Source organism: Mastigoproctus giganteus, chromosome 1 (genome assembly GCF_048544385.1).
Source record: "Mastigoproctus giganteus isolate SK-2022 chromosome 1, ASM4854438v1, whole genome shotgun sequence".
Classification (NCBI taxonomy): Eukaryota; Metazoa; Arthropoda; class Arachnida; order Uropygi; family Thelyphonidae; genus Mastigoproctus; species Mastigoproctus giganteus.
This window is the reverse complement of record NC_143575.1, coordinates 231,597,714-231,613,192: the sequence shown is the minus strand read 5'-3', so window position 1 is coordinate 231,613,192 and position 15,479 is coordinate 231,597,714. Positions and strand designations below refer to the sequence as shown.

Sequence of the window (15,479 nt, the reverse complement as noted above, 5' to 3'; positions counted from 1 at the left end):
AATTCGTAGTAAACCACCGAAGTAGGTAAAATGGCATTGTTTTTTACATCTCATATTGTGAATGCCTTCACAATGAGTTGCCCTGATATTCCACTACCTCCAATAAACAACGCTTTTTCGCTAATGGAGAAGATAACTGTTACTTATTCTCGGCGAATACCATCACCCAGGAGTTGTGGGGTGATGGTATCTGCCGAGAATCCATTGGCAAAGTGTTGCCTGTTCGAGAATCCATTGTTGAAGCATTGCTTATTTGAGGTAGTTCAATATAAGGGCAACTCGTGAAGGCATTCACAATATGAGATTTAACAAAAACGATGCCATTTTACCTTTTTCCGGGGTTTACTATGAACTAAAATGATGCCTGGCACTAACTTGTTCGATTAGTGAATAGTGAATTTTTCATAGTGTGAGGCTTTCAGTGCTAAACCATTTTGAGTGGAAACATTTTGATATAATGGAAGTGACATATTGCAGTTGTTTTCATTGATATCCAAATTGGATACGTAGACCACGTTAAGTGTTAAGTTCTGATGGTTGGGAACAGTTCTGAATTACTTAGTAGATTGTTGCTGTGCCTTATTGTAATTGTGACCTTTTAAGGTATGTTGAAACTCCAAAGGAACTTGGTAATGAGTTTGATGAACAGAATGTTAAGCAATTAGAAATCCTCAGTTTAAAAATGTTTCCATAGGCAGAGTAAAATATTTATAAATTCTGAAATAGTACTTAAAAATCATCTTTAACTTACGTGTGTATCTTTTCATTTTTATTTGTGTAGTTAATATTTCATACCCTTAGGTCATTTTCCCTTCTAAGAAGTTTTCCCGCATAAGTTCTAAACCTCCTGTCCCTTGAAAAACTTCTTATCCAGGTTCTACTCTATAATACAGCTAAGGCTATATGGTCTTAGAGAAATTTTAAGAAATTTTCTCTCTTGTGTTTTTATAGCCCAGCACAATATAAGCTGCTTTGAATTATAATTTCTCTGAAGCCATATAGCATTAGCTGTATTATAACTTTGACTTCATATACACATGAAAACTCACATTGAACAACTTCTTTACAACTGTTTTGTCCAAGCATTGTTACTAGAGACAGTCTGCTATCTGATGAGGAATCAGTTAGCCAAGAAACAGCTTGTATAGCAGTATCTTTTCTTTTAAACAAATGGCGATCCAACCTTTCATTGAAGCCATCTGTTTGAAAATAGTGCAGTATAAGGACAAATTGTTGCAAAGCAAAGTTTGTTCAGCTGCAAGCATTATGACCATTGCCTTGTTTAAAGATTTTAAATTCTGCAAAAACACATACTTTCATTTTTATCTACTGTAGTTAAATATTTTAGAAAAGGTCTTAATTAGAAATAAGGTGCAAAATATTTGGTCAGAAAAGTTATTATATTCTTTTTTTTTTTTTTTTTTTTTTTATGAACACCCCAAACACGAGAGGTATTAGAACCTATAGTACTTAGTACTGTGCTTGGGTTGGAGGTTGAGAAGACGAAAGAAGATATTTGTTGACATTAGACTTGAACTTCTGTAGACTGTAATTTTCAGGAAAGATATACGAAGGAAGGTTGTTCCAGAAAACAGCAGTTGAATGAATAAACGAGGAAGATGAAAAGTTGGTTCTGTGAGTTTGAAGTTGGACAGTAAATGGATGTTGGCTGGTGGCGGCACGTGTTCGGACTGTTTTACAACAGAGAGTGGGAATTATAGAAACCAATTCAGAAGAACAATGCCCATGGAAGTATCTGTAGAAAAGGCATGCAGCAGAAATAGTACGTCTATAAGACAGTGAGTGGAGAGACTCTGTTAGAGAGGAGTCATTAATTAACCTAACTGCCCTCTTCTGAATGGAATCTAGAAGCCTGAGAGAGGTTTTGGGGGCACCATGGAATATTGTTCCCAGATGTGGGAACAATATTCCATGGTGGGCAGATTTGCAATTTGTACAGAGTGAACAGCTGTTTGGAAGAAAAGTAATGCTGAGAGCGAAAGAGAAAACCAAGTTTTTGAGTTTGGGAGAAAAACAAATTTGATTGCAGCCATAGCTAGAAGACTTGGCTGCCGACCGGGCTAGCCGAGTGGGTTAAGTACCTGCCCAGCAACCCAAAGGTCGCGGGTTCGATTCCCGCCTCGGGCTTGGATCAAAAGTACTGCAAAAACCTTGGGAGGTGCAATATGGCCACAGAAGCCGATGCGCCAACAACTACCAAATCAAAAAAAAAAAAAAAAAAAAAGACTTGGCTGAGGTCATACATGAAATAAAATGTGACCCAATAAAATTAACAAGGAAGATGTTAAGAGTGGAAGGCTGCAGTGTGTAAAAAGTGTATGTGTGCATGCATGCAGGCATGTGCATATTTTGGTTGCTGAGCAGATAATACAATGTGTTGAAAAAGAAATGCAACCCATCGATGTAATAATTTTTTTTGTTTCAGTAAATTATTCTAGTTTTATATTTCAGCTTATTTTTAATACCTACATTGTATCGAAACTACAGCCATTCTTTCTAGAGAAATTGCTTAAATCTTAAATTACTTGAAAAATCCTGTTTCGTTGCAAAAATCTTAAGCCATGCAGTTCTTTAGGCAATGCAATTGGTATTATCTATAAAGTTTGATAATCAAAATATTATGTGCCTCCATGGGCAACTGCCAGTTATAGCTTTTTGAAAAGATAGCTAGTAATTTGCTGCATATATAGTTTAGTGATTTTAGCTGTGTAAGTATGATAATTTAGTAATTTTGTGATTTCAATAATTTTCATCTTTTTGTCAGTATACCAGTTATTTCCAAGACATTACACTTACTGCTATCCATGGTCCAGCTATTGAGACAGGACTGATATGCCAGATTGCTCGAGTTATTTAATATTATACCATTGCCTCTTCACCTCCAGTTTCTTTCTACTATCAACTACTTTTTCACCTCTTGAATATTAGGTTTCCAAGGGGAATGGAGGGGTCTGCTATCCATATAAACTATCTTTTAACTTTTATGGCATGTTTACAAACTTGAACTTTCTGAAAATTGAGTGATTGCAATAGATTGCCATTAACTGGAAGTTATTCTAGCTGTATTACCAAACCATTTAGTTTTATCCAGGTATTCATTAATTAAAATTAAAAATTAGAATTAATTTAAGGTAAATTTATATTTAAAATTAAATTTAAATCATATATCCAAAACAACATACATGGATCCATAGTCTGGCTATTGGGATAGGAATGAAGACCCCCAGAAAATCTAGTTAAACTTGGCCCAGTTAACAGACTCTTTCTTCCCTTTCACATCTGATATCTGTCTACTAATTGTTACAGAGGATTACACCACTTTCTTTTCATCTCCTGAACTATAGCTTCACAAGGGAAATAGAGGTTTTTGTTTCCCTGTAACCTACTGTATCTTTCCTGTATTAGCATAAATGGTAGACAAAAAATAGTGTATACTAATGCTACTGGATGCACTAACTGTGATGCTACCGGACTGTCCTATCTGATTAATGTCCTTAGGACTGCTTTTTTATGAAATTACACTTTTAGAATAAAAGTGCACTTTCCTGTCAAATTATTTGATATCTACATAACACTCAAGTGACATCTGCAGATGCGCAAACTGGTGTGGTATTTATTCAACAATCTTAATCATTTCTGTCCAACTATTCTTCTTTTCCCATAAATTGTGTGTGTGTGTGTGTGTGTGTGTGTGTGTGTGTGTGTGTGTGTGTGTGTGTGTGTGTGTGTGTGTGTGTGTGTGAGAGAGAGAGAGAGAGAGAGAGAGAGAGAGAGACTAAGATAAGATTAGTCCATAAAAACTAAACTGCAGCAAAAAAGTGCATATAAGGAGACACAGTATGTGCCAATCTTCAGAGACTAATGTCGCCAGGTAATATAATATTAATATACAGTGAGCAAATAATAAAATTACTAAAACTAGATGAAAAAATACATACTTTGAAATGTCAAAAATTTCAAATTTAAAAATACAATGAGGCAAAGGCCATTAAAATCAAATAAAGTATAATAAAATTGAATTTAGAAGCCACTGAAGAGACTGGCCATAGGAAACCAAAGTAATGAAAGCAGACATAGAAAAAGTAAGTACTGTGGATTAAATAATAATGTGGAAAATTAAGGACACTATTGAAAAGCTGAATTATTTAATAAAAACTTCTAGAATTAATAAATTTAGTCAGATACAATTTTATAGGGATCCCAAATTATTTTACTTATGCTTAAACAGTGTGAAATATCATGATGCAATTCATTAGAAAAAATGAAATGAAGGATTATCAACCATGGATATGTTTTCCTCAGAAAGCAGCCATAAACATAACTGACAAAGAGTTATGGAAACCAGTCAAATGTGCACATAAGTAACTTGTTTGAATGGCTACAACTTTTAAAACAGTATAAACTGAAAAAATGTTTTCAGTGCATACTGCTTTACTTAGCTTTTATTGAGCTGAGTGAGAGAGACTAAGATAAGATATAAGAATAGATAAGATAAGATTAGTAATGTTCTTTTCATTCTTATGTTGCAGTGAGTTCTTGGTTTGGTTTCAGATGTGGTGTTTTTCCTTTTTTTTATTATTTGGGCAGTATAAAAGCTGCAACCAGTCACAAGTTATTTACGTGCTTGTTTGATTGTTTTTGGAAATACTGCTTGTCAGTTATGTTTATGGCAGCTTTCTGAGAATATTATCAGTGACTGACAATCCATCCTTTAATTTTTAGATGCAGTCACACACACACACACACATATATATATGTATATATAAACTTAAGTGAGAATAATAATTTAAAAAAATAATAAAAATAAATTGCCAGTCAAAACTCTCGGCTGCAATAATTTTATTCTCTTCCCTCTCTGTTGGTTTGATCGTTACGTATAATTTCACAATTTTCGCTCTTCTGTCTTGCCATGCTGCTGGCAATTTATTTTTATTATTTTATTTTTTTTTTAAATTATTATTCTCACTTAAGTTTATATTTCAAGCATCATGTAGAGAAAAATGCTTTTTTTCTGCCTCTGATGTATGCCTTACCCCTTTTTTATGTAAGATTCAGTTTTCAATTATTTCAAACATTATTCAAATATAAGTATATCACATGACAGTAGTGGGCTGATTTGCTAACGCTGCACCTGTGCTGCCATCCATAGTTCATGTTTTGCCTATATAATCTGGTTAAGATTACTTTTGTCAGTGGTGTGGCTTTGCATTTGATTGCTTGTATCTGTCCTATTTTTAATTTTTGCTGCATCAGGACCACCGCTATTCAAATCCTCTGCATTGGCGGATTGATCTTTTGATCAATTCGCCTTTGCGGCAATTTGTCTAGCGATCGAAATGGAGCGATTCCCTGACCATTATTGGCCTTGTGGTCCTCTGTTGAGATGGGGCATAATGGTCAGTCTATTTTATTTTATTGTAGTTGTTCACATCTCTGCTCGTGATATTTCACATAAATTTGGACCTCAGAGGGGTGCTCGTCAGAGGGGCGCCATTAAATTTCATTTAATTGGCTATTCAAAATTTAATTGATTATATTTTATTATCTTTGTATTTACACTTTCTAAATTATCTTTGAGAGTTTTGGCTGCAATAATTTTATTCTCTTCCCTCCCTGTTGGTTTGATTGTTATGTATAATTTCACAATTTTCGCTCTTCTGTCTTGTCATGCTGCTGGCAATTTATTTTTATTATTATTATTTTTTTTTTAATTGTTATTTTCACTTAAGTTTATATCTCAAGCGTCATGAAGAGGAAAATGCTTTTTGCTGCCTCTGATGTATTGGGTCTTTTAAAAATATTTGTCAAGCCATTCCAGATTTCATTAAAATCAGACAAATTGTTAGCTTTAGAGAGTCAGCGGCGGCACACACTTTGTGTGTGTATTGTTATTCAAGACTCATGAATGTGATGTTTGAAGAAATGCATATGTACCAGAAGTTCTCAAACTTCCTGAACCCTTGCCTCCCTTGACCTGTAAAATTTTCCTGACGCCTCCCTTGAAGTAAAACATCCATAATTGTGCAATTTCTTATTTTTAATATGTTAATACAATAATTATTAATACATGAACTAATAATCGGGATATTATTTTATTCTTAAAAAACATTAATGTGATGTTTGTGCTTGCTTTTTTTTTTATTCATATTGAAAAATTCTTTTGCCATGGTCAGTTATAAAAAAAAATAATAAATTGAAAAACACAAACAATGATGCGACGTAACACTATGGTTTATTTGTTTTTTTTTAATTTAGTTACTTTTAACATATGCGCAACACCAGTCTAATATAAGTAACTCACCGTATGTAAAATGTTGACGTTGTTATGTGATTCGAAATACACATGCATTTAGACCAAATGACTGATTGTACTCTGAACATGTGGTTAACATGAGCAGATTTATGGTGTCACCTCATTCAGACTCATGCAAGGTCAAATAATGTGCACAAATACCCAACCAATCGCTCGTAGTAACCGGATCCCATGAATATGGTCAGGGAACAGTGCATTCTCTTCTTCAAAAATACTCCAAATATTTTCTATAATTATTTACATTAATAATACAGATCAAATAGTAGTAGATATCTAATAGTGTAAAAAAAAAATCATTCTTAATACATTTTTAATATTTGCCATGGAAATCTTACATAAACTATTACATCGTCTGCAATGCCCCTGGTAAATTATGGCACCTCCCCAGGGTGTTGCGATGCACAGATTGAGAAACTCTGATATATACAGAAAGATATGAGACTTAAGGAGAAAAAAAAAAAAAGAGAGAGAGAAATATGTAAATATTATACAGTTGTAATTAAACTAAATGAATTGCTATATATTTAGAGAATATAAACCTATAGAGTTTTATTAAGTGTTCTATAAAGTAATTATTTGATAAGGAGTAATTATGTTTACTTTTCATTTCTATTAATCACAGAAATGGAACAAAAAAATTAATTTAATAAAAAAAAAACAATGTGCCTGAAATATAACACACTGCAATACATTAACTAACTCGTTCATTTTTATTGTTAGATTTCATTGTGATATTTCAGTTTAGGTTGTCAGCTTGTATCAATATTTCATGGTTTATATATCATTGTATTTGGCTAAATTTATTTATTTTGGTGGTTTTTATTGCTTAATTAATGGACTTTTTATATTCTCCTTAATTTTATTTTATTTTTATTCTCCTTAATTTTTATTTTATCGTGGATAAAATAAAAATTATTTTATCCATGATACCTACTTTTTCTTTTCCTTGAGAATTTTCTTATGTCTGTTTTTGTTATTTTGGATTCACGTACATTCCTACACATAGTTTATCATTTGAAATTTCATGGTCTTGGAACTGTGTCCAGTCTTCTTCAGTGGCCTCTAATTTTATTTTATTAGACATTATCTGATTTCAATCTTTTGCCAAGAATGTTGGTAGTGAATGTCTACCAAAGTGACTTAAATTTAAAAATAAAAATATCTATCAGTGATATCAGTGTGAATTTTAGTATTCCTTCATTATTGGCTTGGCTTTCAGTCAGTAACATTAATTCTTTTGTTATAGAAGTTTGGCCATAAAAAATAATAAAAGGCCTTGGGGTCTTAAAATCATTAGGCTTTGTGAGGCTAGTTCTTGCATATAATCATCTAAAGCAGGAATTTAAAATTAGTAATGTCAGTAGCATCCAATTAAAGACCAGCATAATCTTTAATGTGAAGCAAGTAAAAAGAGATGCTCACTGGCATTAGTTTGTTTACTTCTCCAGTCACTGAGGTGTGCGGATTTTTCAATTTTTGTTTCTTTCAAGTTTCACTCGCCGATAGGGAAGGTAAAGCCTGTCAGAGGAGTATTTTAAAAATTTAATTAATAATATACATTTTCAATATAAAAAAAAATCAAATTCAATATAAAAAAAATCAAATTTTCATAATTGTGTTCCTAATAGATTAAAAATAAAGATAGCTTCAAAAAGTGAACAATTTTCAATTATTTCATGCCTTTATTCCATGACAATAGTGGAAAGAGTCCACCAATGTGTTTGCTAATGTCATACTTTTAATGTGCCTGGCAAAGGGTTAATGCTTTTTTCCCTGCTATATGTGTATAATTTGTTTATTATTATTTTTTTATCATTCCATTTCTTCCATGAAAGTATTTTTGGGTCTGTGGGACTACTTTTATTAGTATTTCTGGAATTACTTATTTGATGGTGAGATATGTTTGATTTCATTTTTTTTTTTTTTTTTTTTTGATTTGGTAGTTGTTGGCGCATCGGCTTCTGTGGCCATATTGCACCTCCCAAGGTTTTTACAGTACTTTGATCTTGATTTCATTTGGAATGTTAAATGAGATAAATAAAAATGTTTGCTCTTTTCATTGTAGGCTAATTATTTCCAAAGAGCATTTCAAGATCAGATCTTTGCAATAGCTCTTACGGATTCTGTACATAGTCTTCGTCATCAGATGGTACCATCATCTTTAGTTCATTGGCTGCAAAAAGTAAGTTTTGTTTGTGTATGCCTAAATTTATATATGTTTCTATCTCTGTCTCAATATGTTAGCTGAATATTTAAGGAAAGAAGTTGAGAGCCCTATTAGTACCCATTAGACTTTCCCCTTCCTCCAACTCTTGTATCCTTTTGATTTAAACATTGTCTCTAAGATTGAGAAAGAAGGAAAATTTATCAAAACTATGAATTAAGAGTTGGAGCCATTTCTGAATACTGTATATATAATACTTTTATATACAAACCAAGTAATCAACAAAAAAAAAAAATTAAGCAGTCATGTGACCAAAGTTAATACCTTAGGTCCTGCAATTCCCAGCCTGTGATCTACAAAGGATCCCTACCCCATGATCCACCTGTATTTTTTAAGAACTAACTAGTGACTTATAACTATAAGTACAGAATAATCACTTAAATTGCCAGTTGCTGACAGGTAAATATTAAAGACAGCAAAAAATAATGTCTTTAGAGGCTGTCTTCTCAGTAAATTTCTTTATGTAGAGGTCCTCATATGTTTTAGCAAATGTTATAAACAAAGAGTAGTACTTTATCAATAAAATTATCTGATTATAAAATAAGTTATTTCTATATAAATACACTATATGATCAGAAGTATTCAGATGTACATGAGTTGTTGAAAAAAAAAAAAAAAAGCCTTTCAATTAAAAAAATATATATAGTAGGGCCACCTTTTGTCTGTGTGACCTCTTAATCTTTGTTAGCATTGGCTTGAATTTGTATCCATTCCTCCCACAAATTAGCTGTCAGAGTTGGGAAGAAGGCTATTTGAATTTATTCCACAGGCATTCAGTAGGATTATGTTCCAAGCTAGCCAGTTCAACTTTTCCACATCATTGTCCATGTATCAGTCCCATATTACCTTTACTGTATGACATGGAGCACTACCATGCTGATGTAGAGCCTTTTTCCTTAAATACTGCCACAAAGTAGGTAGTACGTAGTTGAAATCTCCAAGTAGATCATGGGCTTAAATGATTTTAGGTGTTTTACTACCAATGATTCAGCTGAAACAATCCCATACTATTGGCCTGCTTCTAAACCTCATCAACTAGACCAGTGTTCTGCAACTTTTTTCTCTTTGTGGCACACCTTAAGTTATCCATGACACAACACGGCACATCAAAATCTTAATCCCCCAAAAAAGCATAGTTTATGGCAATGTTAATACGAATATGCTATAAGTCACAATAGAATCAATTATTATTGTTCCTACAATCCAATGGAAATTGGCTCCTGCATATATTAACATTTTATGAACCCTAAATCACTGTACAAAAGCAACACCGAAAAAAATAAAATAATAATAATAAAAATTCTATTGGTATTAAGCCAAATAACTATGCATACCTTCAATGTGATACTTGTGCCTGCTTTGCTGAACACGGACAGCTGATGTGTGGCAGAATTGTTGACAATGCAAGCCTCATTTCTTTATCAATGGATCTGAGTCTCTCCCTCTGTGATGTTTTAATTTCAGTAGTCTTTCTGTTATCCTACACAAGTCTTGTCAACCTCCATTGGCTCTCGCATTAATAATTTGTTTCTGACAAGGTCACCATTGATTGGATGTTATTTGGTTATTGGACCAGACTCTATACCCAAGACAAATGGTTGTACATTTGTCTTGGGTATAGAGTCTCTGAGATACTCATACCTATGCATCTGTCTCCAACTATCATACCACATTCAAAGTCACTTAAATCTTTCATCTTGCCCATTCTTTCACTGAATTGCACACATACAGCACCTCCTACATATGTTGGCCACCTGCAGATTTTAAAAATGAAAGGCTTCATTTATTTTTGCTTTCTTCAAGAAAGCAGATGTAGCACTTATAAGGATTGTCCTTTAAAAAAAAGTAATTTTTTTCTGAGACAGTCTCTATAAACTCTAATAAATATCCACATGCACAGTGGCAATTGTCCCCATAAACTTTCAGTTGTAGAGTAGGATCTCTGCTCGCTAGCTACTTCAGCTAGCAAATTGACTAGAACTATTAGCTCTTTTTCAGGAACTCTTATTACAAGTTATAGGTATTAGCTTGTAGAGAGATAAAAGTAATGATGAATAGAAGAGCGAAGACAAAATTATAAAAAAAGGAGTAAGGAAATGAAATACAGTGGATTCCGATTATTTGGGCCACTGGTTAATTGGGGCAGCCGTTTATTTGGGCCAAATCTTAAAGAACAGAACCTAATCGAGAAAATAGCCAGGGTTCTCTCCACTTAATTGGGGCAGGAGACTGCAGAGATTACTCGAGATTACTCTACGATTGTCTCCAACCATACCACATGGTCCGGTCGGATTTCTGGAGGTCACAGCCATAAAACAATTAGCAGTTTCCAGTTTATTGGACTTTTCTGTTAGTGCAATCTATTATAAATGGATAGTAAACTTGATCTTATTGAATTTGCGATAATACTGACAGCCGGAATTCTGATAACCATTATTATGGTGAAATGTTTTCCCTTCCATGAAATCTTCAATTGTATAAAAAACATAAATAAATTTTCAGAATCTTCTCTTCGTTCTTATTTTTTAAGCTTCGTAACTTGTTTGTTACTCCATCCTCACTTGTGCATATCGTGTTAGTTGCAATTTGTGCGGGCTGTGTTCTTTGTTATTGATTGCTTATCTTTTTTACTGTTTTAAATTTTAACCTCTCCTCCAAATGTCAGTGAACAGAAATATCAACTAGTTAATATGTACATATTACAGTACATATTAATTAAGCTATGCATATAGCGTAAATTTATTTTTATTTTGCTAACCTGTGGAAAATATTCTTCCGATTTTCACGTATCATTTAATTTTTTAATTGGTAAAGTAATAAAGTGTAAATTTGCACTTAATATATCTTTACTTTTATAGCCTGTGGATAATATTCCTCCCATATTAGAATTAGCTTATTAGAATCGCTGTTTAATAGAATTAAAATTCGATTCACAAACATGATTGCAGTGACCGGCGCTTACTACATATCATATAGTCTCTCGTTGTGAAGGCACCCACAATATGAGATTCAATTAAAACAATTCCTTTACACTACATACGTAGTTCAAATTTATGGGTAAACTATGGTATATCTACACTGATATTAATTACCTAAACCCATAAGAAACTATGCCTTGTGCATTTAGTCTTCTAATGTCATATAGTGAACGGTACTTTACTATGGTAAGTCCATCATAGCATGATTTGATTGTACAGAGAATCAATCGTAAAGCGTTCATTGTATTTTTAACTATTTACGTGAAATGTTGCATAATTGGGGCGGCTGCTTAATAGGGCCAAAATGCACTAGTCCTGATGCGTCCCAAATAACCAAAATCAACTGTAAATCAAAGTATAATTTAAAAAATTATAAATTCAGAAGCATATATAAAAATAATGATACAAATGTTTTAGAAAAGAATATTTTTATATATTTTATTCTTTTACACACACGCACTGAGTAACCACTGAATTAAGACCACCTACTTAATACCATGTTGGGCCACTGTTCACGTGGATAACAGCTGCTATTTGCCTACGCATTAACTCCGCTATATGTCTGAAGACATCCATAGGGATCTGCAGCCATGCTGCCTGCAAGGCTTTCCACAGTGTCAGAATAGATGACAGTTGCATGTCCATATGCCTCACTTTCTGTTCCAAATCATCCCCAGGTGTTCAATTGGATTGAGATCAGGCGAATGTGGAGGCCAATCAAGATGGGTGATATCTTCATTGTGTTCCTCGAACCACTTGTGCACAGTGTGGGTCTGATGACATGGCACATATTATCATCTTGGAAAATTGTGTTTTTTTCCCGAGGAAAAAATGCAATGTGGTGGGGTGCACATGGTCTCCTAAGAGCTGCTGATAAACCTCACCAGTGAAACGTTGGTCCATATGCACTGTGGAGGTCCTAGTGCACAACCAGATGCAAATTACCATTACCACTTCTTGTGTGTAAAGCTATTCGGCTTTTTATGCTGTGAGCTATGCAGCATAGTTCATTACCAATGGGATGGTCATAATTCAGTGATCACTGAGTGCACACACACACACACACACACACACACACACACACACACACACACACACACACACACACACACACACACACACACACACACACACACACAGCTTGGGGTGTTTGTGAGAGCATTGCACATGGGTGATTAATAATAAGAGGTCATCTTCTACAAATATGTGGTTTGCACAATGGTTTTGATATTATCACAGTCTTCAAATCATGTGCAAAAGGGTTCAGATTTCAAATTGGGTTCAAATCCTGTTGAGATAGGAAGAATTTTTATGGTTTTTTTTTCCCTCCTCATACAGCAGCCAAAATTTTCTAATTTGGCTATTGTGAGTTTTATTTTTATTTGTTTTTTTACTTGTTAAGGTGGATGTTTTTGAAATTTGGGCCTTTTAGAAATTTTTGTTGCGCCATCCTGGATTTTGTTAAAATCACATAAATAGAAATCTGGTGACTATTATTTCTTTTGTCTGTCTGCCTATCTATTCACACATCACAATAACTCTACCCCTGGTGGCTGGATTTTCACAAAATTTTATCTTTTGCTGTTTTAGACTGATGTATTGTGCCTTTCCAAATTTCATTGGAATCAGACCAATAGAAATCTGGCAATTATTGTTTCTTTGTTTGGCCATGTGCATATAATAACTCTACTCCCAGTGGATGATTGGCGCCTCCGTAGCCAGGTGGGAAGGAGCAGCAGTGCTTAGCACACGCTTCTTGATTAGACCGGGGTTCGAGTCCGTCACCACCAAATACGGAGGATGCGGAAAGGTCAGGGAATGACCACCGCATATCCCGGAGCAATATGGCCTTAGTTGCTAATGCTCCAAAAAAAAAAAAAAAAAAACCAAAAACCAACCCAGTGGATGGATTTTTGTGAAATTTATCCTGTATTTTTCTCTGTTAGAATGATTTGTCAAAAAATAAATTGTTCCTAAATTTCATTAAAATCGGGCCAATAGATATCCAGTATTTATTTTTTTCATGCACAGGCTATCCATACACTGTATGTTATTGCTAAAGCTCTGCATATTTTGTTGCTGTGTGTTGGTTGGAGGAATGAATGGGCAATGTGATGGATGCATTCCAACAAAATTCAGTTTGTGCAAAAAAGTCAGTGCATTTTGCTCATTTTTTTTTTTTTTTTTGTTATAAACCATGAACTAGTACTATTTGCTAATGCTCTTGAAATGTAATGCACATCACATATTAACTAACTTTACTTAACAAATGCATTAACTTTTGTTATGAACCATATTTTCCGAAAAGGGATTAATTGGACTTGAGCTTTAAGGTCTGTCATCAAACCTAGTGCTTTTGAAATCTTTAGAATATGTTTAAAAATCTCATTCAGCCTTTAAGATAAATGAACTTACTGAAATTCATTGAAATAAAATTTCCTCACTGACACTGAATTCTATTTTTCCCTTTTGTCCCATTTTTATGAAAAATATCTTCAGTATTTTATGCTTTTGTGTTCGGCACAATTTATTGCATCAAATGTTTGTTATACGTCGTAATTTGTTTTTCTTTTTTTAAAAATAATCAGTTTTTTCAGTTAAATATTTTGAATACTTATGACTGTAGGGGATTTGATTTTTATGTATAGGATTTAACTTGGTGACTGTGTAATATACCAAATGTTAAATGTAATATACCAAATTTAAAATCTTGTAGTATTCTTTATTTTTGCCTTGATAGGAAAGGCAAATAATTGTACCCTTCAAAGGAAAATTAACCTCTTGTGTGCATGTGAGACAGTAAGAAATAGTCAGAGAGAGCGAGAGAGAGAGAGAGAGAGAGAGAGAGAGAGAGAGAGAGAGAGAGAGAGAGAGAGTGCAAACAAGAACATATGAAACTATAGGTGGTGTTGATCTGAAGTAACTTAAGCAGCTGTGCAAGTATGGCATATGACATATTGTATTTACTGCTGTGAGAAAGTTAAATCTTTATTATTTACATTTACTTTATGTAGGAATGATTACAAACCCATACAGTTTGTCAGCAAATTATTATTTATCTGTAACTAAAGGATGTTCAGTTTCCCATTGAACAGAGTGGAAATTTGAAACATTGTCTTCAAATTTAAATTAAAGGGATCAGGATGTTAAATGTGATTTTTTAGCTTGATCTTTTTGAAGACATGATGTCATCCTGTTAGTAACCATCATGTGCAAGTCCCATGTTTAATCTTTACAGCAAAGCTCAGGCAATTCCCATCTCTTTCTTTGTGCAGTATGAGTGGTGTTTTTTGAGGTTATGATGGGCATAATGATGGCACCTAGTATTTCTTACATATTTTGATAGTAGAACTGTAAAACAGTTTTTACAGGTCAGCCACTAGATAGTCCACTGAACTGAACCTGTTGGTAACTGTCTAGGAGGCATTCAGATTATCTTGCTGCCTCTACTCTGCTGGCTAGTGAGTGGAGGGAGTCCAAATAGTGTGTATGGAGGGAGGGAAATGTTAAGGCCATGTTATGTCAAAGAGCTGGATATATTCTTGCTATGTGTATGCCATTTCCAAAATTTCATTAATTCATACAATATGTCCCCTTTCTACTGTTACTTTATCTAATAAATGCATTGTGAATAGTCAAACTATTAGAGCAAACTTATCTGTGAAAAGATCTAAATCTCTCAAAAATTCTCATTCATTTCACAAATATGCATGGTCTCAGCCTTCCAAGTATATATCACTAATGGCTTGCATGCAAATCTCCAGCTTCGTTTTCTGCCTACACTGAGGTTCACAATAGTTGTAAAAGAGTTATTAATCAATCTAAACTTTATCTTGAACAGGCTATTATTAGAAAACTTGCTTCTTGTCCAAATGGTTGGTGACCATTCTATTCTCTTGCCAAAGCTATTATCGTGCAACTTCTGGTCTCCTACTTCTATAAA

At 33.7% G+C, this 15,479-nt stretch overlaps 1 protein-coding gene across 2 annotated transcripts in view; it reads left to right on the top strand.

Annotated features, from left to right (window-relative positions):
• Positions 1-15,479, top strand: part of LOC150091595 (cotranscriptional regulator ARB2A homolog) — a 149,924-nt gene that overhangs the window by 53,573 nt on the left and 80,872 nt on the right. For both annotated transcript variants that reach the window (XM_090384792.1, XM_090384802.1), the window contains exon 9: positions 8,400-8,516. In XM_090384792.1, the coding sequence (XP_090240918.1) occupies positions 8,400-8,516 (117 nt within the window). The remainder of the gene's footprint in view (positions 1-8,399; positions 8,517-15,479) is intronic.